General features: G+C 32.4%; 3 protein-coding genes and 5 non-coding genes across 11 annotated transcripts; 6 read left to right on the top strand and 2 right to left on the bottom strand.

The window, feature by feature from the left end:
* The first annotated feature begins 611 nt into the window (after positions 1-611).
* LOC112325966 (small nucleolar RNA Z107/R87) lies at positions 612-724 on the top strand. Its single transcript, XR_002979758.1, has one exon. It is a non-coding gene; the product is annotated as a small nucleolar RNA Z107/R87 (small nucleolar RNA).
* Positions 725-765: 41 nt separating this feature from the next.
* On the top strand, positions 766-865 carry LOC112325963 (small nucleolar RNA R30/Z108). Its single transcript, XR_002979755.1, has one exon. It is a non-coding gene; the product is annotated as a small nucleolar RNA R30/Z108 (small nucleolar RNA).
* Positions 866-957: 92 nt separating this feature from the next.
* On the top strand, positions 958-1,057 carry LOC112325964 (small nucleolar RNA R30/Z108). The gene has a single exon (XR_002979756.1). It is a non-coding gene; the product is annotated as a small nucleolar RNA R30/Z108 (small nucleolar RNA).
* A 58-nt stretch (positions 1,058-1,115) lies between these two features.
* Positions 1,116-1,209, top strand: LOC112325967 (small nucleolar RNA snoR31). Its single transcript, XR_002979759.1, has one exon. It is a non-coding gene; the product is annotated as a small nucleolar RNA snoR31 (small nucleolar RNA).
* A 405-nt stretch (positions 1,210-1,614) lies between these two features.
* LOC112325965 (small nucleolar RNA snoR31/Z110/Z27) lies at positions 1,615-1,709 on the top strand. The gene has a single exon (XR_002979757.1). It is a non-coding gene; the product is annotated as a small nucleolar RNA snoR31/Z110/Z27 (small nucleolar RNA).
* Positions 1,710-5,274: 3,565 nt separating this feature from the next.
* LOC18105880 (glycine-rich cell wall structural protein 2) lies at positions 5,275-6,386 on the top strand. 3 transcript variants are annotated; one of them, XM_052447412.1, is made up of 2 exons: positions 5,275-5,875; positions 5,918-6,386. In XM_052447412.1, the coding sequence occupies exons 1-2, from the start codon at positions 5,368-5,370 to the stop codon at positions 6,151-6,153; spliced, it is 744 nt and encodes a 247-aa protein (XP_052303372.1). In that variant the 5' UTR covers positions 5,275-5,367; the 3' UTR covers positions 6,154-6,386. The 3 variants fall into 3 exon arrangements, with proteins under 3 accessions (XP_052303372.1, XP_024448923.1, XP_006374592.2); XM_024593155.2 differs by having other exon boundaries at positions 5,275-5,833; XM_006374530.3 differs by having other exon boundaries at positions 5,276-5,791.
* Positions 6,387-7,956: 1,570 nt separating this feature from the next.
* Positions 7,957-10,527, bottom strand: LOC112325962 (histone-lysine N-methyltransferase, H3 lysine-9 specific SUVH5). Its single transcript, XM_024593147.2, has one exon. The coding sequence runs from the start codon at positions 10,113-10,115 to the stop codon at positions 8,901-8,903; it is 1,215 nt and encodes a 404-aa protein (XP_024448915.1). The 5' UTR covers positions 10,116-10,527; the 3' UTR covers positions 7,957-8,900.
* Positions 10,528-17,303: 6,776 nt separating this feature from the next.
* LOC7457597 (uncharacterized) lies at positions 17,304-24,754 on the bottom strand. 2 transcript variants are annotated; one of them, XM_024593156.2, is made up of 4 exons: positions 22,293-24,754; positions 21,365-21,451; positions 18,916-18,978; positions 17,304-17,873 (listed from the first exon to the last, which is right to left on the bottom strand). In XM_024593156.2, the coding sequence occupies exons 1-4, from the start codon at positions 24,300-24,302 to the stop codon at positions 17,550-17,552; spliced, it is 2,484 nt and encodes an 827-aa protein (XP_024448924.1). In that variant the 5' UTR covers positions 24,303-24,754; the 3' UTR covers positions 17,304-17,549. The 2 variants fall into 2 exon arrangements, 1 of the variants encoding a protein (XP_024448924.1); XR_008057393.1 differs by lacking the exons at positions 17,304-17,873; positions 18,916-18,978; positions 21,365-21,451 and adding an exon at positions 21,969-22,003 and having other exon boundaries at positions 22,123-24,754.
* Positions 24,755-25,309: the final 555 nt, after the last annotated feature.

Here is a 25,309-nt window from a genome sequence, read left to right on the forward strand (position 1 = left end):
TTAATTACTCCATGGGTTTAATTTTTTTAAAAATATAACTAAAAGAGAAAAATCATAAGTGATAATATTTTTATTATTTTTTATAGGTCATAAATTTTATATTTTCTCTACTTTTTGTGCTGTCTTTTTATTTAAAGCGAACTCTAAATAATAACTAATAGTATATTATTAACACTATATAATTATTCATTTCTTTTTTTAAAAATGAGTTCTAAAAAGTAATTAATATTATCACTATAAAATTCTCCGGGAAGGACAGTATATAATTTTTAGTATTATAAAATTGATATCATGTAATTTTTTTTTTCTTGTCTAAGGGTTTTGGGCTAAAACTTGTAGCTCGATCAGTTCATATTAATTTAAGCCTAGCCCTCGGAAATACTCTATTATTTTCTCGTGGCCTCAAAGAAGGCTAAAGCCCACACAAAAGATTTAGAGGCAGCCGCAAAAAACCCTAATTCTAATAACTCCTATAAAGCCCTAGACACCATTACATTCCTCACCATTTCTAGTGCTCACTCTGGAAACCCTAGTCTTTTTTCTCCGAAGTTACACTTGCCGTTTCTTAAACAAAATTTGGTATTTCTAGAGATAGGTGAAGAAAAGAGAAAGATTGCTATGACGACTCACGAAATTCAAGCTCAACAGACCGGAATGCAGGGTTTTTCTTTGTATTTATGGAGAAAAACTTTGCGTGTCGATATTCCCGCTGAACTGAGTGATCTTTCTCTTTTGATTTCGTGATTTGTTTTTCCTTTTTTGAAGTGAGATTACAAGGAGGATTTTCAGCTCCCTCTTCTGATTTAAAGTTGAGGAAACTAGCTGGCCGAATCGAACCAATTTATTTACAGCCATCACTGAGTAATCTCTTTGTTTTTTTTTCAATTTTCAAGCTTATTTTGACTTTTTTTAAAAATCGTTTTTATTTTTGTTTTCTTTTGCTGGTGTGGGAATTTCGGAGGTTACAGTGATGAATTACAGCTCCCTCTTCTGATTTAAAGTTGAGGAAACTAGCTGGCAGAATCGAACCAATTTAATTAACGCCACCACTGAGTAAACCCCGTTTTCCCTGGATTTGATTTGTTTGATTTTGATTATTTGGTGATTAGATGTTGTTGATTATGATGAAGCAATAATATTATAATCCAACACTTGATCCGAGACATTAATTGTTTAGTGATGTTTAAACTTGTATGCTTCTGAATCTGCTAGTGATTTGTTCCCGGTGGCTTTAGTTAGAAACTGAAGGCATTACCTTGTTCTGCTAACAATAACACTAACAGCTATAAGATGTTTTCCTTCTCTTTGGTTTCTGATTTTAGGAATTGGAGAATCCACCTCCTCTATGATTGTAGCGTGCTTAAATTGTTTAAAATAATCTAATCATGGCTGTTGATAAATGGATGGAATATATTTGTGAATCTTGCCCACGATCAGATTTGTGGATTTTGCAAGTGACCTGTGTGTGCCCTTCAATTTGATTTCTTTGTAGTGGTTCTGTCTTTCCTCTTGTTGTGGTTTTCCTATCGATGCAAACATGATTTCAAGGTTGAAGTTGCCGTTCAAGTATTCTACATGATGCTGTTGAGATATGATTTCGATTGTTTCTTCTGAATCATCAAGTGATGAAATTGGAAAAATCTTAGGACACCTTCCTACATAGCTTTCTAAGCTATGGATGAGAATAAAATTTCCATTCTGATGATGATTTTGGCCATCCTGTTTTAGTTACCTCCTGGTTATGTGACCCGCATCTGCACTAAGCTTTATTTAAAAAAAAATATTATATTGGCATGTTTTTTCAATCTATTTTTGTAGTTAAAAAATTTAAATTCAAATAATTTATTTTATGAATACACTTTATTAAGTAAAAAGTAATTAATAATATCTAAAAATAAAACATGAATGATTAATTGAGGTTTTATATTAAAATATTTAATTTTAAAAGATTTTATCTGGCTATATTTATTTAAAAAATTATTTATTTAAGAAACAATTTAAATTGATTGAATAAAATAAAGTGAGAAAAATATCATTCAATATTTTTTTAAAAAGTAAAATTATTTCAAATTTTAAATGCATAATAATAAAAAATAATTGTCTTTCATGCAATTAATTTTCATATCAGCGTCTTTCTTGTACGATCCGGGCTGCCATTTTTTTTAAAGACAAACATGTGATGTTTAACGGCTAATCTCTTATACTCCTGTAGATTAACTGATAATAGCCTATTATTAGTCCCATTTTCAGCCTCTAGTGAAAGGCGGACTCTCCTTGATGAGAGAAAAAACGGACTAAAAGTATATTTGTTGTAGCGGTTAATATGTATTTTTTATTTTAAAATATATTAAAATAATTTTTTTATTTTTAATATTAATATTTTAAAATCATAAAAAATACTAAAAAATTATTATATTGATAGTTTTACATGTAAAATGCATTTTCAAAACACAAAAAAAAGTAACGCTTCCTTTCACTACGATGGAGAATGCTCGTACATGGACTGGGCTCTCACATGATGCATGTCCTGACCTATGACCTTTTCCATGATTCGTGAGTTGTCTCTTATTAAAGACTTGAGCTAGGTATTTCTGTTATAGACTCAAATTTACTAAACCATCGCACATGGACTGGGCTCACACTCACGTGATCTGTTGAAATTGTCAAATCTGGTCCGTACTGACATGGGATCGACTCCAATCTCCAGCACGAGCTCGAGGCTAGCAAAATGGATACATGTGAAGTTCTGAAAATGACCCCACACGGTCAGGGCTACTAAAATATCAAGGAATCTGCTGTTGATCTTAGTGGGCTGTGGGGCCAAGCTGTTAGACAATCATTGAGCGTTGTAAAATGGGCCTATGTTGGGCCTATTTTATCAACTTACCTGCACTCCACTCATATAAAAACCATTCATTGTAGATAGTGGCTGAGCCCATGATTAGATATACCAACTCTGTTTTTTCTTTTTTATTATTTTCATGCTGTGTTGTTTTTATTTATACGCTGACCTAGGATACCAACATGAATTATTTTCATTCATTTATTTATCTTAACTGTCAACTATTTTTGGGTTATTTCTTATTTGTAGAGTTTAAATCTTTTCTCAATTAAATCTTAACCGAACTATTTTTACACAATTTAAATTTAAACTTGATACAGTAATACGAACAAATTCATGTACATAGTCTGGGTTAAGATTTTTCTTTTTGTGTTGAATGCTAAGGGCACACGTGTCAAGATCAGGTCGTTTCATGAAAAGATAAGGTGAAATACAATACAAGAATGTGCAAGTCAAAGTTATGATTTGGCCACTAGGGCGCAGAAAGCTAGCTAAGAGAGACTCTTGGCGCAACTGCCCAACCGCCAACCACGATCATGGGGTAGGAAAAGCGAGCTAGCTCAGGGATGCGGTCACATGATCCACATCCATCATGCTATTGCTCGTAGGCATCGTTATCAGACCAGATTTAAAGGTTGTTCTGGTTTTAGTCTTATTTGTTTCTTTGTTTTAAAAATATTTTTAAAAATTTTAAATTATTTATTTATTTTTATACTTTAAATTAATATTTTTTAATATTTTTAGATATGCTGATATTAAAAAATAATTTTTTAAAAATAAAAAAATATTATTTTAATACATTTGTAAATAAAAATCATTTTGAAAAACAACAACAACTAGACTCCCATGCACGCTTTAAAGAACTAAGTTTTAAGTTATATAAATTGACTTAGATTAATCTAAATTAAATTGAAAAAATTAAAAAAATATTTGAAGTTTTAATATTTTATATAACAAAATTAAGAAACAATGTATGTGAATATAGACTTTACATGTTATAAATAATGAAGTTTAAAAGATTATTTTAAAATGTTTTTTATTCTACATTAAAAAAATACTATGTTAGTACGTATGTTATTATTTTAAGTTGAAGTATTTAAACCAAAAATATTATTTATCCCACATTGACAAAACATAACTTTTTTGTTGTGAATATAGAGTATATATATTAAATAGTTTCAAATCTCACATCGAAAAAATAAATTTTTTTTAGCGAACATAGATTATATATACTAAAAAGGTTTCAAATTTCACATTGAAAAAATAAAAATATTCTTCTAGTATTTATATAGTAAACTTTAAAAATGATTAATAATCAACTAAAAAATATATAAAAAAAGAGGGGTTTCTAGCTGGAAAAAAACACATTGAAAACAATCTCAACCGAGGTTTGCTGGGTCGTTCAGGTCACGGATCAACTAGACGAGTCACATGATTTCATCTAATAATTTAAAATTTTAGATTAAAATGATTATTTGATAACCTAATAGCTAAACCATTATAATTAATAACCACATTATAATTAAAGTGCACAATAATTAAATGGAGTTAGGGCAGGGGTACGATAGACTCTAAACCTGACCAATATGATTTAACTTGTTAAATTTATTTTTTTAAAAAAATAATATATTTTTTAATTTTTTTAATAAAATAAATTCCATTCAACTCTTGACCTACTTCTCAGCTGGGTTTTCTAATTTTGATAACCATAAAAACAATCCAATTAAAACACTGATTGCATACATCCATAACTCTACACCGAGTACATTTCAAGACAATCAAAGACATAGATTTAGTTTTAAAACACGAATCATACCAATATAATAATCAATATATAAGAATTATTTCAATCTAATATAAAAAAAGGGAAAAATAAAAAATGACAATCTACTCGCGTTGAAATTTGCCCTAAGTCTAACCTATATAAGAATGATGATAATTAATGGATTACGCACTAAACAAAACCATGTTCTCTTAACTTTTTGCCACCAGAATCATGGCCAAACGTGGTCAAGAAGAAAACTACGTCTTTCCTTAGAATTTAATTTACATTCATCAAATCCCATAGGCCTTATAAAATCTAAAACAATAAAATGCATGGTGCAATGAGAACAGTACTAAGAACTTGGCTAGAAAAGTCAAGAAAAGTTTCGTTGCCTTTACTTTCCAAGCCAACAATTTTCTTCCAAACTTCATCCTTAACCATTCGCTAATAACTCGATTGAAATTATTACATGATAAGAACAAGCTATAGCCCCATGAATCTGAAATATTTTAGTTGGAAGTCGGTGGTGCAATATCGTGAAGTAGTGCTTAAATGGGAGTGTAAAATCCTACCACGTACACAACGACATGTGCACCATTTTCAAAAGGTGAAAACATTCACGAGGGACCCCATGTCTCCATCAATGCCCAATATAAATATCATAATGTCCTTCCATGGGTGATCACAAGTCATAACCCGACTTTGATCTCACGTTGCCTCTTCACACGCAACTTGAAGAAGCATACCCACTAGAAAAACAATGCTGCCCACTTTATTTCATTTCACGCTGTTTCTCCTTTCCTTTAATACTGCTGGAGGTTCCTTTGCTCGTAATACTGGTGGTACGTCCAAGAGCGCTGTAGGTGACAGAAAGGTGGTCGTCTCTCCTGAAATGTCTACAGGACCGAATGGAGAAACCGGTTCCAATTCAGGAGCTACTGGTTCGGAACATGGGCCTAACTGGGACTTTAATTGGGGGTGGGGTTCTAGTCCAAATGAAGGATGGGGTTACGGGTCTGGCTCGGGCCGGTCACATAATGGGTTCGGGAGAGGTTTTGGGTATGGGTTTGGTTCTGGAAGCGGGTCGGGATCAGGGTATGGTTATGGGTCTGGAAGTGGTGGCGCTCAAGGTGGCGGATATGGTGCTGGAAGGGGGTCCGGTAATTCTGCTGGTGGTGGCATAGGTGGAGGAAGTGAGCCCGGTAATTCTGCTGGTGGTGGCATAGGTGGAGGAAGTGAGCCCGGTAATTCTGCTGGTGGTGGCATAGGTGGAGGAAGTGAGCCCGGTAATTCTGCTGGGGGTGGCATAGGTGGAGGAAGTGGCGGTGGTAGAGGTTTTGGGTACGGGTTTGGTCCTGGAAGCGGGCCGGGCTCGGGATATGGTTATGGGTCTGGAAGTGCTGGCGCTGATGGTGGCGGGTATGGTGCTGGAAGTGGGTCCGGTAATTCTGCTGGTGGTGGCAGGGGTGGAGGAAGTGGCCGTGGCTTTAGTGGCTATGGGACACACTCACCATCTGACTCCCGACGAAGAACCAACCATGGGTGATGGAGTTGGCTTGGAGTCCATGCGTGCAGGTCTTTGTTAGGCCAAGCGTGATGTTTCTCTCTGCGTATTTGTAGTGTCTGCATGGCGTGTGAGCTATCTTAATATGGTGCATCGCTTGAGTGAGTTTGCACCATATTTTATCCTTTACTGCATACATGGATATGCTTTTAGTGATATAACTATGTTTATTTTGCTCTTACAAATATATATATGAAAAACCAGTCATTTTCTTACTTGATTTCTGTTGATTAATTATTATTCTCTTAATTATTCTCAATTTTTCTTCGATTTGGCATACAATAATAGGAATTAAGTACTGCCTGTTCATCCCTATATATACTATATGTTCAGCTTTTGTGAATTATGTGTTCTCTAATCATATAATTTCCTTAATGAGGCCCCTAGCTAGACTATCTTTAATTCTGTCTATTAATTTAGTTATTCCTTCCAATTTGTCCCCTAAGATTGTTAATTATTTTGGACCGCAATATCTCACTGTCCTTAATTTTCTATTTAGAAGTTAATTTTAAAACTTAATTAGTTTATTTAAAAACAAACTAAGACTAACTCATCAATATTTAATTAACTTAATGAAACAAACATTCCTTAGCAATATATAGGCGCTCTGTAATAAAAACAATCAGAAAGACAGAAAAATCTTCCCTTCATATTCTTCATCATCTTCTCTTATGATACCCTCACATCTACTACTCCCTCCTTCTCTTAAAGACACAAACATTTATGTACAAAATAAATAGTACTCATGTCTCCTAGGTAGGTGGCATGGGAAACCTTGTGGGCTACATTGACTAATAAGCTATAAAAGAAATACAACTACATGAACAAACTGCTGGGATTCTGCTTCTACCTGTGTCGAGTCTGTCGACATGTGAGCCCAATCATTATCCTTTCCCAAATCCTGTTTCTATGTATAGCCATGATCAGAAAGGCCTCCTTTTTCTTTCAGTTCTTTTCCTATTGATTTCAAGAACAAGCCAGTACTGTAAGACATGGGATAGTATATCAAGAAAAGCCGAGGGATTTTTTCTTTTTCTGGACAACTACAAGCAATCCTCCATGATTTTTAAATTTTGTTTTGGCAAAAATAGATGGATGGTAGCTTGTAAAACCTGGAAATTCACAAGTTAGCTATTCTAGGGCAGGACTGAAACGGAAAAAAGTTCTGAAACCATAAGGAAAGTTGTCCTAACAACATGTGCTCACTCTTCTAGGTTAGAAATCGGTTCTCGTGGAGAAATATAGATGTCAGATTGAATGTCACCACTCAGACACCAGCATAGAAGGACATGTATTGGTTATGTGAGTTAATAGATTTGTCATAACGCAACCTGTCCCAATAATCAAAATCGAGCAAATAAATGAGTGCAGGTAGCTAAATATTTTGGACTCCATAATCTACCTTGATTTTCTTCAACCTAATTAATTAGTGGGTCATGGTTCAGCTTGACATTTTCTGCTCCAAGTCTGGACTTATCAGAACTGGACATCCGTACATGTCCATATCCCTATCTGCCATTCCTGAAAGCTAAATATATTCCCGCTCAACGGGTTGACTAAGCCACGACTAAGGCTCCAGCTACATCAACTACCAGTCTAGAATCGACTATTTAGAACGGACTGGATTAGATTTCAAGTTAAATCAGAAAAGAAAATTGACTTCGTAACGTTTGGTTGACTTGGATTGATCTGGTTACTCGCGGGCTGACTCAATAATCAGGCTCTAGACTCTTTTCCGAGCCTGCCCTAAAGCTGGCAACTATGCTTGAAAGTTGAGGAACCAATTCAAATTACTAATTAAATCAGGAAAATCTGGGAACTAAAAGCCTTTACAGTAAAGGCTAGCAGCATAAGAAACAACTTGTATAAATCAAAGATTTAATTAAATAGAAATTAGCTACTGTCTATGCTTGATCAGCAACTAAAGGACAGTAGCATGTCTAACCTGCGTAGAATAGGAACCATATTCCTAGAATGCCTTCTAATCACACTAGAAGTTAGAATTCGTGAATCCAAAACATGGAGGCATCACCAGAAGATAGGCATAGCGCAGAAGTTAGCAAGCATCAGGATCGAAAGAGATGAAAAGCGGCGGCAAAGGGAGTGAGCACATAGGTGATCTGACTTCTAAAACTAGCTTCCATCACAGATAGTGAGAAACTGTAAATCATTCCAGCTTGATATTGGCCCATTCATCTTCATTTCGACTCACCTGTAGTTCAGGATCACTAAACTTCCTACTGGATCAGCAACGATCACATTTTGTGCCTGGCATTTCCAGGACTCATAGGACGAATGTTATACTGCACATACATAAATGGAGAACAACCATCTACATTATTTAGAGACACTCAGAAGTTTAGAGCGACAACAACTATATCTTGGCTAGAAAATTCCCAGAAAAGAAAATACAAGAACACAAGAAAACCATGGGTTTTGAGTGGATATACAGAAAACTAATAACCAGGCATCAACTTTTGCTCTCAAACTTGAATGGAATTACTGCTACCCAGATCTTTAGGGACCTAAATATTTATATTAAGATAAGATCTAAGATAATTGATTCCATCAATACTCAGAATTCCTCAAGTCAGAGATCATAATTCTGCCAGCTTCTGTTTCTGATTTCAAATCGGATTTTCTCGCAACATTGAAATCTCATCACATGTTCGCAGCACGAAATGGCATCTTCTCTTTTCTTCAGAAATATCATGATCCATCAAAATACATCACCTCGATAAAAGGAGTTTTTTCTCCAATCTTTGAGGCAACTTAGGTTGATCCAAGTTTCTCTTCAACTTGAATTTGAAGACAAGTTTACCGAATTCTCCTCTTTCTTCCCAAAATTTTTCAACTATGTATAGGCCATCATAAACGAATATCGGGTTCAAATTTTTGCTCCAGCCAGTACCTTTTAAGGAAAATGTTTTGGAACTCTTAAGCTTTACTTTGTAAATGACTCGTACAGGAGTCTTACAATCCATACTGTGCTTCAATGCAAGATTTCCCAGTTGAAGCTTCTGATCTTTAACTGCTTGCCTGCCTCGAACTGTTGGATTTCCACCATGACCGGAATAAATGAGGACATCATACGATTCCATGTTATTGGGATAACGCTCAGACACGACAATGCTAGTGGCCAATGAGATCCCATTCTTTTTCATATAATATATTCCATTATAAAAGTGACAATGAAGGCCGATTACATTTAGTTCAGCCTGAAATCGAAACTTGTCACCAATGTTAACTCCAAGAACCGGACCCACCCGTTTGCTTGTATCAATCCATTTTTGGTGATCTTTAATAAGTATTGCTGCCTTTCTAGGGACATTAAATTCTCTCTCCATTTTTGGCTTTGCTAAATTTTCTTTCGAAAGCTTCGCAAGTGTTAGATGAAACAATCTCAAGACTTCTTTCACTTTATCACAACTAGCACTTGATCCACGATGTCCACCAGTTTCCTTGTTCCCCAAAGTACCATCAGACCTCATCGACCTATAATCTGCTACAATAAACTTCTTCTTGTTTTGTGCAAAGATTTTCTTGGAAACAGAAGAAAAATTCTGATTTCCTGCATAACTATTTTCTGAGGCATTTTCTTGGGAAACAAAACTGTTTTGCTTACCGCAACCGTGGGATGAAATGTCATGAGAAACAGAAAACAGATTCTGTTTCACAGCAGAACGAACCTGCCCAAAACCACTAGGAAAATCTCGCTGGACAGAAGATCCTTTCAATATCCTCGGAGGAGGGTACTTTCTTCTTGCAGCTTGAGTAACAGGATTTTGTGGAGGCTGTACGTGATCAACAATATAATCTTCACCATCTCTTGAGTCCATCACAACTGGAAATATTCCGCACACTTTGGGAAATTCACGAATCGCATCTACTCTCCTTCGCTTAAGCTTTGATGAACATCGAGCAGAAGTACTGATCCCATCCATTGTAGGTTTAATTTAACAAAACCACGATTATTCTGGCTGTAATAATTGCAATGTACGTGTATTAGAACAAAAACAAATACGGCACAAAAGAACAGCAATAAAAACAACATATACACACACGCTTAGATAAACATAATAAATTGCACTGTAAGGCAAGAATCAACATTCTCACAATCCAAGAACGAAAATCTACATTCTAAAAGAAAAGGTAAAAATTCACTTCAAGAACCGAAAAAATCATGTAAAAGAAGGACTGAAAAGGAACCTGAGGTAGCCGTTGAAGCTGACAAGTTCTAAGTTCAAGATGTTGGCAAAATCTTAAGCTTCTTGGGTGCTTTTATAAGCAGGAATTAAAGGGTTTCTTTTCTTTTTTTGCTTCGATAACTTGAAAGGACACTAAAAATCAATAGCATTGAAGTAGTGAGGGAAATAATACGGGACGGTTATGGAAATGAGTTTTGAACGTGGAGCTCCTAGGGCTAGGTCGTGTACAGTTTTCATGAGAAACGTGTAGGGGATAGGCAATGGCCACCTTTGAGAGGCATGGCACCTGTGAGTACTAGCAAGTAAAATATTGATGAACATGTGGTATAGGATTAAGGGTGATAATATCGAATCATGGATAATTGGTTAGGTGAATTATGTGCCATTTACTTCTTCCAAAAAAATTATGTGCCATTTCTTTTACATGGCACCATTTGTCTTTAATTCCATGTTTTACTCGTAAATTTTCATGTTATTAAAATCTAATTTCCTTGTCCATATCCACAGAGGATATAAATAAATTGGCTTTTAGATTAAAATAAAAGTTCACATGAATATGGAAAATAAAGTGATTAGAATAATAGTTAAATAGTTAAATTTGTATGATCATTAATAATTATTAAAATCTTATTATTATGGAACGTTTTGATTCTTGTTATTTGTAACAACGCATTAATGATTAATTATTTTCATCAACTATGAAAATCAAAGGTGAGGTTATTAAGAAAGAAAACTTGTAGTTTCTATCTTCACTATTAACTATATTTTATAATTGTTTATCTATATATAAAGATAGTTTTTGTAGTTATTTGAAGTTATTATATCATTTATTTATATTTGGTACAATTAGTTAGATTATGAATTAACAAAAAAAATAAGAATAATAGTTGGGTCATCATGTATTAATGAAATCTCTTAGAACTAAAATTTATAGAAACTTGATAATATAAAAATATTTTTTAGTAAACATGTTTTCTGTAACTCTTCTCATTTATAAAAATCAAAATAATCTAAATTTTCAAAACATTTCTATAAATTAAAATATCCCAAATTTTTAGTTTAATACTAGACCGTGTACACGCATTATGTTATGAATAAGATTCCAAATTAATTTCTAACTCTAGAGAACAAAGTGCCGACATTAAGAATGTGTTTTTTCATATTATAATTTTTTTTTAAAATTGAACAACAAAAAGATGATGTTTACACCTAATAAAACGATCTGAAAAGCATATGAACTAATAAATAAAATAAAGTGTTGTTAATACTAATTAAAGACTAAGTAGGAAGTGATTTTCCTTGTAAAAAAATATATAAATGCACATACAAATATTTTACTTCAATTGTCCTTTTTAATTTATAGATTTTCTTTTATTTATCCTGGTTGTTTATTAAAATTTCTACTTACAATTTTTTTTTATATAAATATATCATGCAAATATAGAAACAAATTAAAATATTACTTATAACTTAAAAAGAAAGTTAAATGAAAAAAAAGTTAAAAGATGAGAGAGAGGGTATTAATTAAAATTTATATTTTTAAAAAACTAATGAGGATTTAAGGGGGAAACAAGTAGGCATTGGTGGGCATGTCAAGTCAAGTCCATTCACCTAGTAAAAAAAAAAAAAAAACTTAGGCGCGTTTAGTTTAGTTTTTTTTATTAGACTACAAATCTTCGACTTGATAAACAATATATCATTATTGGAGGCATTTTCTAGTCATCAAAGATCATGGTTTGAGTACTTGGACAAAAAAAAATTCATTCTCAACTTTTTTTTTTTAACCTAAAAACAAGTTGAAAACATGATAGGAACCTTAATAAAGTTATTTTTAATCTTAAAACATTATATAATAAGTTCCAAAATCCAAAATCTAATCAGATCAAAATAAAATTTATAGTTTTTGATCTACTTTTTCCTACATATTTAAAAAATAAAACTACCTTCGTCAAATTCTCTCTTTAAGATGAACTTATTTACACCAAGTTCAGTTTTTTTTCATATAACCTAAATATAGTCGACCAAACTTTTTTTTCTCCTCACCCTTTTCCTTCACTCTTTTTCCCCTCTTAACAATTAGAAACAAAAACATGAAAAAAATAAAGTTTTAGTCTAAAATGTTAAAACCTTAAACAACAAGAACCAAATATATATAATTTAAAATTCGAAAGAACAAATTGAAGTTTTTCATGTGTTTTTTGAAAAATAGCTATTTTGGTTAATTTTAATCCTTTTTTATTTTAAAAAAATTCATTTAGCAATAACATAATTCAATTTCATCAAATCATGCTTCAATTTAATATCATCATATTTTATGACACATCAATATGCTAGACCATGTAAACTGAAGCACATAAAACCATGTCAACATAACTTGGAAAGACAACATTGAAAAGAAACAAAGTTCAATGACTAAAGTGTAAAAATTCATGGACCTAGAAGGATGAAAAAAACTATTTTTTTTTTATTGATTTTGGTCCTTATTTTTTTAATTTTTTATTTGACAATAACCTTAAATTCAATTTCACCAAATCAAGCTTCAATTTAATGTTAGAATATTTTATGAACATTGAATATGCCATAACATGTAAATATAAACAAATCCCAACATATAAAACTATATCGACAAAATTTGGAATGAAAAAATTGAAAAGAAACAAAGTTAAATGACTAAGTGAATAAAAATCAAGGACCTAAGAAGGAAAAGGTAACTATAAACAATGATGTGAATAGTAAAATATAAGAGGATGAACATGAGGTGAATGTACGGAAAAAAAATTCAAATTAACAAATGAATTGAAAATAAAAAATAAAAATCAAGAAAATGAGGAACTTTGTTTTTTTAAAAAATCAAGATTATGAATTTAAAGATGAAATTGAAAATAAATTAAAATTTAATAAAAATACTAAAATTCAAAATTCAAAATTCAAAATCAAAACATTGAGGGTCACACTTTAAATATATATAAAAAATATTGAACTGAAGGGGGAAATCTAAAAAAAATCAAATTCATAAAAGAATCCAAAACAAAAAAAAAAGAAATAAAACCAATTTCCAACGAACTTAATGATGATGAATGAAATTTTAAAAAATAATTCAAAATAACTGAAGCAAAAACTGGTTCAACCTTTAGAATTTGTGATGCAAGTCATGGGATCGAATCGCAACATAAAAGGCAAACCAGAAAAAATAACAATGAAAAATTCTAAACCAACTAAAATAATTAAGGATAAACTTGAAAAAAAACAAATTAAAAAAAAATAATTTAAAAAATATAGATTTGTAAAGAAAGAGAACCAAATTTGACAAAAAAAATTAAAAATAAAACCAAATCATAAGGAATGAAATTGAAAAACAATTTCAATTAAGAAAAGATTAAGAACAATTAAAAATAACAATTAAAAAAATGAGCTCAATATTTGATATAAAAATAAAATGTCAATAGATGAAATCCAAAGACAAATTAATTCAATAAAGGATTCAAGAGAAAAAACATCACAATTAAAAGAATGAGAACCAAATCTAATATAAAAACAAAGTATCAAGGGATAAAAATAAAAAAACAAATTAACTTAATAAATTATTAAAGATCAAATACATTGTAATCAAAAGAATGAGGAACTAACCCTTAGGGGTAGCTCAACTAGTCAGACATTGGGTTTGCTCCCTAATGGTCACGAGTTCAAGTCCCTTCAAGGCCCGTGAGATTAGTCGAGGTGCGCGCAATTGGCTCAGACATCCATGTTAATAATAAAAAAAAAATGAGGAACTAATTTAACTTAAAAAACAAATAACTAGACTTTTTTTTTTTTTTTTTGCAATGGCCAACATTGTTTTCTAGGAGGAGAGTGGGAAAAGAGGGGGAAAATGAAAAAACTCCTTGCTAGAGCACTTCCGCGTGCCGTCGAAAAACACGCATGTCACCACCGTGACAGGGTGGTGAGACACATCGAATGCCGTCCCAAAAGGTGGCATTCAGTGTTGTGTAGGTGTCGCACGCCCTATCCAAAGATGAAAAGTTTTAATTTTTAATATTAATTTATGTATTAAAATACCAAATCAACCCTAACCACATATAAGAATTATATATATAAAAAAAAACATAGTAAAAAACCTAAAATGACATTGTATCTATTAAAGACATATGAAAATGATTTTTTTTTTTAACAATAAATTTAAAAGTGTTTGATGAGATCAACCAATTAGAATTACAATAGCTTGGTCAGTGTTTCAAGACAGTAAGACATGTATTTTTTATTTTAAAAATATAAAAATTCATTTTAAAATTGTTAAAGAAGCATAGATATTTCTCCGCGTTTCTATCTCTTTTACATCTATCTTGGAAGAATAACCAATTACATCTATCTCAAAACTTATATGGTCCTCTCTCTCTCTCTCTCTCTCTCTCTCTCTCTCTCTCTCTCTCTCTCTCTCTCTCTCTTTTTTAAACTTGACGTTCCTATATATTTTATATACTATAAGATATATATAACAAATGCACCTTTATAAAATTTTAGTCATGGGCATAAATTCTATAATTTTTTTTCAATCCGAAACTTCAGCCAATATTTAAGAAAACTTGAATTCTCTAGTTGGATACGATGATAGCTATAAGATCATTCGACGAGGCGACTTAATTAACAGGCAAGGCGGTCCAACGAAACAAAAAAAACATAGAAAACCTAAAGAAACCATCAATAAAACTTGAATAAAATACATATAGAGTAAAAAAAAAACCTTGTCTATCGAAGGCTATGTAACCCTCTTGTTTCCCTCCAAACTTTCAGAAATCCTTACTGCTACAATGAAGTCCCTATATCCTTAACGCAAGCCCTACTTATATACTAGCACTGCGGCGGTGATAGCTAAGGCAGAGGCTGTTTCCTTCCCCTGCAAGAATTCTCTCCCCTAGAGGTTCTCGGATTTTATCAAAGTTGTTTTCCTTTTTAACTTTTTACTTCCTATTCAATATCTATCTTTAATTGGAAAGTGTTTATAAAATAGAAGCGAAGCAGCCTCAAATTATTTCTTGAATCATGAATTAACACCTTTATTATTTAGCTAGGGTCCTGTTTTCTTGAAAAATAAATAAATAAATAAAAATTATGGCCCTCTTGGGAATTTATATGAGAAGATTTGCTTATTATATATATGGCGGACGCATGGTTGGCTACAAGTTAGGGTCCTGTTTTCTAACCTTTTTATTAGAAATGAGCTGTAGTACCAAGAATAACAGCTCTAGCCCAATACTTCAAAAAAAATAAAAAAAATAGATATTCAGGTTATTTTATACACACTTTAATTAATTTCACATATCTTAAAGTTAATAATTATATAAGTCACAGGGCTTTGAGATTTATATACCTTAAATCACTTAAATTATATACCTTAAAATTAGTTATAGCCCGATATTTGAGATTGACTGTGCTAGACTACTGGTACTCTTTTTAGGCTTTCGCGCCACCCATGGGTCAGGTCTTCTAATGGTCGTTCGAGTTAATAGCAGTAACAAATGGGTGGGTTTTTTTAGGGAAGCAATAATAATAATAATAATAATCTATGATTAGAAACTTAAATTTTTTTATTATATATATATATATTATTTTAGAAGTATAAAATTTCATTTTGAAATTATATTAGAGTGATTTTACTTTTTTGTTTCTTGTGTCATTTCTAATCTAGAATATTAATCAAATACAATCCTAGTTTTTTTTTTTTAAAAAAAGACACTCTCTATATTAGTACATTAGCACATTCGAAGAAATGAAATTATTTTGAATGTAAATCTCAAAATTAATGGTCTCTTACAAATAATAATAAAAAAAAACAATTTCTAATTACTTTTAGAAAAAACAAGTTCTATAATTTTTGCCTCATGATTTCAAGACTTGACAAATCATTCGTGCATTATTCAAAGACTTGTGTTGCACTGTGCTGTGTAGAAGTAAAAGGATAGTGAAAGAAAAACGGTATCATACCTTATCGGGACTCGACCCTAACATGTCTACAATACCTTTCAAATATCTATCTCCAGACTTGCGGTGAAACATCATTCAATTTATTATCAGAAATTCAAGTAGTTATCAGTTAATAAAAGCAACTTTCTAATATTAAGCATTTATTCCAATTTTTTTTAGACACGAAGGCATCAATATTGACTACACTCGTTAACAATCCAAGGATCATAAATAATAACGAATATTTGAGCTATAATCAATATCATAAGAACACTTTTGGTGTAGTGCCCTTCTACTTACTATAAAGGAAGATTGCGACACCTCGTCTAATTACAGAATAATACATGGTATTTAGCAAGCTATTCAGATTATGTATTATTTTCTTTTATTTCTCAAGAATTGAAGCTCATACCGGGATTGATTTAATGTAATTTCAAGTTAGAAATTTGATTTGGCAGCATATAACAGCATATAATTTTGATGTAGTGCCCTTCTATCTCATGATACACGTGGAAGGTTTATCCAGGTGGTCTAAGTTTTGTTTTTCTAATGTTGTTTTTTTCATTTATTTTGAATTTATCCTTCAAAATTCAATTTTTTTTGCAATTAATTTTTTTTTTCTATTTTACCTTATATTGGCTTATCATGTCATTTGGTTCTACTTGCGGGTTCGACAACCATACTTGGCTCTTCCATAAATCTGCAATTAGTAAGTTGAACTCTATAATCCCTGTAATCTATCTCAAAAAAATCCCTATAATCTCTCTAAAAAAAATCCTCTATTGACGACTCACGCCAACAACCTGCACTTAAGAACAAATGAATCACTGTTTACATGTTCTTAAATTCATATATTAACCTCATAGAAACTTTTCAATTTTTAAATAAGTATCTGAACTAGTCTAAGAAGCTGAATTGGTCATCATAAGTACATGATGATGTGATAGCTCTTCCACAAATCTGCAATTAGTAAGTTGAACTCCCGGTAATTACGTTTCAAAGGCTTACTAAGGGATGAGAGTCCACCCAACAGCTTGAACAATTTAAAGCAAAGGTAAATTACAAATACAATTAAACACAATCACTAATTAACAGCCATCAATGCAATTTTTTCAACACATGCATGCTTAATGAAGCCCAATAGTAATGTTGTCAGTAGGAACTTATTTAAGTTAATTCACTTAAATAATTATGGATACAATATAACAAAAGCTAGTATTCTTGTTCCATGCTTAAACTGATCTCATTATTTGATGGTGGTTGACCAGTCCCTTGACCATCTGTTTGTGCTGGCAAACTTCTTGGAAGTGAATCAATTCCTTGCTGTGGAGCTGATACAGTTAAAGAAGATCTCAGATGCTCAAGCTCTTGATTTTTATGCTCAAGCACGCGCTTAAGCACTCGCTCTTCACGCTTAAGCACTCGCTCTTCACGCTTAAGCTCTTGTTTTCTATGCTCAAGATCTCGCTCTGTATCTGCCACACGCTCAAGATCTTGCTTTGTATCTGCCACAATCTTTTCAAGTTCTTTCAACCTCTTCAAAATAGCAATATTGTTAACTCGACATTAGTAATTAACAAATAATTGATTAATCTATGCAAATTATTTTTATTTAAAAATAGAAATTAGGAGTCTCATGAATTTCAATTTAATTTCTCGTGTCAATAAATATAGAGGAGGTAATTTGACTAATTTCCAGATACTAATTGATTAAAACTTGCTATCAAATTAAGTACAATCTTGCTTTGTTCGAAATACGCAAATTAAGTGCAACCTTGATTAAGGGGTGTTTGTGAGTGTTATAATAATTGTTTTTTAAAATATTTTTTGTTTGGAAATATATTAAAATAATATATATTTTTTATTTTTTAAATATTTTTTTTGACATCAACATATTAAAATGATCTAGAAATACAAAAAGAATTTAATTTAAAATAAAATAAAGTAAAATAAAATTCAATTTTTTAAAAAAATATTTTTAAATCTAAAAAATAAACAAGGTTTAAATAAAAGAATGGGTGGTGTAAAAACTTGTGCAACACTGGATAAAGAAAATGTACGTAAGGTATATCTGAAAAAAAAAAACAACAAAACGTGAATATCAAAAACAGCTTATAATATTAAGATTATTAGTTAGACAGACTATGAAAGATCTTGGACATTGAATTTAGCGGAAGAGAAAGAGTGGCAAAGTGCAAAGCATGGAAAATTAACAAGTCTTAAATTTGTCTTTTCCTTTGAAAAAAAAAAGAAGAGAAAACCTCGTACGATAATATTAAAAAAAATACTAAAAAGACACAAGTGATTTATTGTGCTTCTGGACACATTGTTTTTACTCTTTTATATTTATTAAAAAAATATTATGTTTGCAATTAGAGGTACGTACAATTATCTTTACCAAAAGATATTATAAAATTTATTATAGATAAAATGGTCCAGACATGTTTTTTTTTGATACAGTGTCATAATTGATTTGCCCTTGAAAACCAGAAAAATAAAGCTTTGGGCAAGGGGCTCTTTAATCTTTTGCAAAAACAAAACCAAGGTTTTAAAGTATTGAGATGAAAGTGGAACATACCTCCTCGGGACTCGACCCTGACATGATTGTAGTATCTTCCAAATATTCTTCTTGCTCTTCCTCCTTGTGATATTAATTGAATTTATTATCAGATATTCAAGTAGTCATCAGTTAATAATAACAAATATCTAATATTAATCATTTATTCCAAATTTTTCTTAGACGCAAAGGCATCAATATTGACTAGACTCATTGACAATCCAAGGATCATAAATGATAATGAATATGAGGTATAATTAATATCATAAGAACACTTTGGTACAGTGCCCATCTACTTACTATTAAGAAAGATTGTGATTTCTCGTCTAATTAATTACAGAATAACATGTAGTATTTAGCAAGCTATTGAGATGATATATTATTTTCTTTTATTTCTCAAGAATTGAAGCTGATACAAGAATTGATTTGATATAATTTAAAGTTAGAAATTTGATTTGACAGCATATAACAAGTAGAGTTTTGCTGGAAACGTAGAGTAATTACTGTACAACGATGTTTAGCTCTACTTACATTAAATGTATATCAAAGTGAAATGCATCTTTTATTTCGCTATAGTGTAATAACTAATTTGGTTTTTAAAACAAGAACAATTAGGCTTCGGGCAAAGGGTTTTTTTGTCTTTTGCAAAAACAAAAATAAAAACAATGTGTTTACATTCATATCCTGGAGAAGAAAAAAAATAGCTTGGGCTCTTGGCTTCTCAGTCTTTTCTATTTTTTAAAACAGCAAAATTACTATATAATCCTTTTACTCCGAAAAGATCGAGACAGCTAGGAAAAGTGTTTTTGTACTTTTTATGTAATTTTGTTGTGATTCTCGAGTGGTGTTAGAGATATTTGGGTATTTTAACGGGTATAAATTATTATTTAAATTTGAAGGTGGCTGGCAAGTGCTTCATTTATGTCAGCAGGTGGGCATTATTCGTGCTCTTTAGGTGGTGTGTGCGGCGCCTAAATTGCATCGAACGCTGTCTTTTAGGAAAGTGTTTGATGCGTCTCACCACCCCATCACAGCGATGAGGTGCATGTTCGCAGTAGTGACATGGAGGAGAGCTGGCCTCGAGTTTTTCCCTCCCTTTCTCTCTCCTCCCTTTCTTTCTAGAAAATCACGTTAGTCATTGCAAAAAAAAAAAAAAGTATGGTTATTTGTTTGTTAAGTTAAATTAGGTTATTATTCTTTTAATTTCAATGTATTTAATCTTGAATTATTTATTGAGTTAATTTATTTATTTTAATTTCATCTCTTGACACAAAATAATCTGAACATGTTTCTTTTGCTATAATGTAATAACTGATTTGTCCTTAAAAGCAAGAAAAATTAGGCTTCCAGCAAGGGTCTCTATTGACTTTCGCAAAAACAAAAATGGTGTTTACATTCGTATCCTTGGAGGAGGAAAAAAATAGCATGGGTAGAGGGGTTTCTTAGTCTTTTCCATTTTTTAAACATCAAAATTACCTTATAATCCTTTGACTCTGAAAAAATTAAGACTGTATAGCTCATGATCAATCTTTAAAATCTAATAATAGCCCGGTCCACAGTAAAATACGGGCCATCTACCTCGTTTTTTATTTGAGAAATTCATTTTATCAAGTATAAAAAATCAACAAGGTTGGAGACGATAATTGTACCGACTTCTAAAAGTTCTACCTTCCATTATTTGAAAGGAGATATCTATGGGTGTACTTTTGTTTAATTTTCATGGTAGGTAATACAATCAAACGATTTGGATATGAAGATAGGTAGGGTATATGAACTATATATTGCATCTCCATTTTTTAATTTACATGTATATTTAATTGTTATATATATCATTTAAGATTAATTTTGTGAGATAAGTGCATGTAGAGTATTTTGATTTTTTTTATGGACAATAAACTTTCTTTAATGGAAATGTACCATGCAAAGAATCTTATCCAATAAAGATAAGTATGGAAAACTGAAAATTAGCAATTATAGAATTAATTTAGAAGCAATCCTGAAGGGGAGAGTTTAAACCTTCATTGCCATCCCCAAGCACGGTGCCTTTAATGGTGATTTATCAGTCACATAACTTGGCTTAAAATGAATATATTGAATAACATATATGATATACAAAAATATTATTTGGTAAGTTTTATTCTTGTATTTATAGATTAATTAATGTTCTGCTTATACTCCTATAATTTAAACTTTTTCAATATTATCCCTCTAGTTTTTAAAATTACCAATGTTACCCTAATTGTTAAAAAGCTTACTGTTTAAAATTGGTTTTTGAATTTTTCTTTTTTGGGAATGTTTTTATGACATATAATAACATATATGGGAATATGTGAGAGGAAGTAAAATAGAAATGTAAGGAAAATTGAAAGTTTTGATAGTTATTTAAAAAAAGGAAAAAATGGAAACTATTTAAAAAAACTATAGGGTAAATTAAAAGGTTTTAAAGTATTGAGATGGAAGTGAAACATACCTCATCGGCACTCGACCCTGACATGTTTTTGTCTTTAATACCTTCCAAATATTTTTCTCTAGCCTGTTCATATTCATGTCGCTCCTCCTTGTTTTTGTTGAAGATAGCAGTGAAACATCATTCAATAATTTATTGTAAGAATTAGTCATCAGTTAATAAAAGCAAAAATATAAAATTAATCATTTATTTCAAATTTTTCTTAGACACAAAGGGATCAATATTGACCAGACTCATTGACAATTCGAGGATCATAAATGATAATAAATATTTGAGGTATAATTAATATCATAAGAACACTTTGGTGCAGTACCCTTCTACTTACTATAAAAAAAGATTGTGATTCCTTGTCTAATTATAGAATAACACGTGGTATTTAACAAGTTATTGAGATGATGTATTATTTTCTTTTATTTTTTAAGGATTGATTTAATGTAATTTAAAGTTAGAAATTTGATTTGGCAACATATAACAAGTAGAGTGTTGCCGGAAACATAGAATTAGTATAACCTCTTATTAACCATCATCCAACCGTTTTAAATTAAATGACATCCAATTAAAACCACTTTATTAATAAAATGAAGAAAACGAAATGAAAACATTCAAATGGAAATAATCTGATTTGTTATTTTATTCTGGCGCCTAAAAAAATGTTACCGGAAACATATAATTACTGCTAGTTATGAATTTCCAAAATAATAAATTAAACAAATTAACATATATAAATGGAAATAATCTGATTTGTTATTTTATTCTGGCACCTAAACAAATGTTGCCGGAAACATATAATTACTATTACTTATGAATTTCCAAAATAATGAAATAAACAAACATATATAAATTGAAATAATCTGATTTGTTATTTTATTCTGACGCCTAAAAAAATGCAGTATCTATCTACGTACTTGAGAAGGATTTTTGGTATACTAACCTCTGTCAATTCATCAAAATAGTCATCTGATTCATTATATTCGTACTGTTCGGTCAAGCCAAGATGTAGCATGAGAAGGGAGACATGAGTGAGTAACTCTCCACCTCTTCTCAGTTGATGAGTATGTTCTTTCCATGGACAATGAGCTGCTGCATATGCTACCATTTCTATCCAAACTTCCCTTATCATCCACCATCGATTCTCGGGTTCCAATGAAAGCAATTGATTGGCGAGCACAGCCACACCACGTAACACTGACTTTTCTGTTTTCCATTCAGTTTGAAACAATCTATCATCATAACCACGTGATTTACTGTTGCGCAATTCTCGCAAGGTACGTTGATATCCCTCATCATCAGGACCACCATCTTTTAGACCCCACAAGTCTCGCAAGGTACATTGATATCCCTGTCGCGAATATTTTAGAAGCAGCAAGTCTCGCAAGGTTTCTTGATATTCCTCATCATCACCGAATCCTTTAGAGAGCATATTTGGTCTTATCACCAAAAGATACATCATGTATTCAGATAGGCATCTGCTTGTTCCATATTCTTTGGAGACATTCCTTCCGTCTTTATTATCATCACGATAACAAACCTCTGTTGCGAGATGCCAGACAAGAATGCTCCGACTGAATTCTACTTCAGTCGTGCACCACTTGTACTCCCGTAACAGTCCCTCTCTTTCTAGCACACCATCTCCCCTCTGACGAATTACTTTACTTCTGAGATTCTTATCAAAGACATTCAAATCTTCCTTAATCTTCTCAGCTTTCTTTCGAAGATGTCCGAAAATAAGATCTTGTAGTTCACCATTCAAATCTTTCCGAGTCACATGCATCTGCCTCATCATTTCATCGATTCCCAGCAATCCCAAACATCTATGTGGCTCGCTTTCAAAGGAAGAGCTTATCAGGTTATACTGTGATATGGATCTCGACCACCTCTCGCTTCTAGGTAACTTCCTTAGCTGAGAATAAATTGCACTAGTCAGGGCGTTCCCTCCTTTATAAATCAACCAAATCATTGTCCAGTCAGACAAAACAAGGCATAAAAAAGCATAAAACTCGAGAAAAACAGCGGCCGCAAACAATAAATACGTAATTGCAATGTCGGTCGTTAAGTAGTCATGCTTGTCAATCTTGACCTGGAAGGTAATAAACGCAGTAACAGAGAGCAGAGAGCTGATAAAGCGAAGAATGATTCCGCCACGGGAGTAAATCAGAGGCGCTTTAGTATAAAGCATATCATATACCAATCCAAGTTCAGCCTCTACCACCTTGAAGGCACCGTCTGCTTTATTCTTGGAAATCAGCTCCCGGCTTCTTATTAGTTCAGGAATGCCAGGGACAAGATCCTGCATCATGAACTTGGATATATAAGAAAAAACATTAGCTTGAAGAAGATAATCTCGTTGTTGGTCTTGTGGAGGAGTTCTCACAAGATAATAAGAACCCCCAAAATCTGAGAGAGAAGAGTTTTTCAAACTCTTGGAGCATGAAGACCAGAGCACCCAAGTCCTTTCTGCATACTTTGCAATGCCAACAACGAACATTGGGATCGCTATGAATGTGAGGATACCGCTACCCCAGGACCTTGAGAAGACATAAAAAGCCACTATGACTTGGACTACAAGACCAAGTAAATGCCTTAACCACAACTCGTTATCTTCAATCGAGTATGCAGTGATTGTGTCTGGGCCACCAAGGTGCAGGAGTAGAAAAGGTGCCCAAAATGCCTGGATGGAATTGTTTGCTTTCTCTGAACTGTCACCTGATGAATCTCCTTGGCTCCTGGCTAGATTACCCAGTGCAACAGTTGCCACCACGTCTGCTGATAGATATGCAGACCAAACGAGAACCCTGATCCAGCTTCTGGCATTGGTCTTTCGCCGAGGACCAAATATGATGAGGATGGTTTGTAGTAAGAGACTAAGCAAAACCATTCCTCGAATCTCCCAGTTGTTCCATAAATTTAAGACTTCTTCAGGCAATTTTTTAAGCATTGTCATCTTTTCCTCAACTGTGGAAACTACTTCTCTCGATGAACCCTTGAAAAAACTATTTTGTAAGATGGAAAAGTAAATGTGGATATCTTTGAAAAAATCTCTTAAAATGAATAGCGAAAGGGCTCTTATCAGAAAAGAATTCTGCAGTAGATTTTGGGTAAGGTATCATAAAATAGGAGTTGCTGCATATTGTTGTTGCAGCATGCATGCATTACAAATTAATATTTGGAAGTGAATTCTGGGATATATCTCCTTTAACTCAAAGCTTGCATTACCAGCTTTTGCAAACCATAGTTACATGTACAAGCAAGAATTTGGTACCTGTCATGGGTACAAAGCAACGAAGAGATGCAAAATAGTAAGAAAGAGATGCTGCAAGAATGAAGAGACTTTAAACTAGTCGCTTTTCTCCCCTTTTCTTTTCTTGATAGACAATAGGCATTGCTTTCTGGACACTCAAATTAAGAATTCGCATGAGATTAATTCTTTTTTCATGGATGCAGGTACGTTTCTGACGCTGGGAAGGCAGCGAGGTGAACTCAAAACATTATGGACAATGGGAGAACCTGAAAGGCACTGCCCGCACATCCAATTTCAACCCTCTGGCTCTCAATAAGCATGTAAATGTGCTGCGCCCCTCTAGCTGTTCTGGTTTTAGTTTTAGTATACAAAAGGAGCTCGTAAATGTTAACTGTATAAGTTGTAGGATAGCTTGTAATATTTTTAGCCATTAACCGCCTGGGAACCGAAGTGAGAGTAAAATTAGCTTGACTAATTGCGAAGGATCTTTATCTCCGCTCGGATTAGCAGATGATCTCCTGCCAATATTGCATAATCGAACTACTTGAGTTCCCAACGCTCTTAAACTTCTGCTTGGTCCAACATGTCTTGTTATTTTATTATCGTATAGTCTTAATTTCATCACAAGAAGCCGCTCTGGGAGTCGCTTATTCCAGCATGGACTCTATACTCACCCCCGGCGTAAGAACATGCAAGTCTTGCGATTTGAA

The sequence above is a fragment of the Populus trichocarpa genome, chromosome 15 (assembly GCF_000002775.5).
Source record: "Populus trichocarpa isolate Nisqually-1 chromosome 15, P.trichocarpa_v4.1, whole genome shotgun sequence".
Lineage (NCBI taxonomy): Eukaryota > Viridiplantae > Streptophyta > Magnoliopsida > Malpighiales > Salicaceae > Populus > Populus trichocarpa.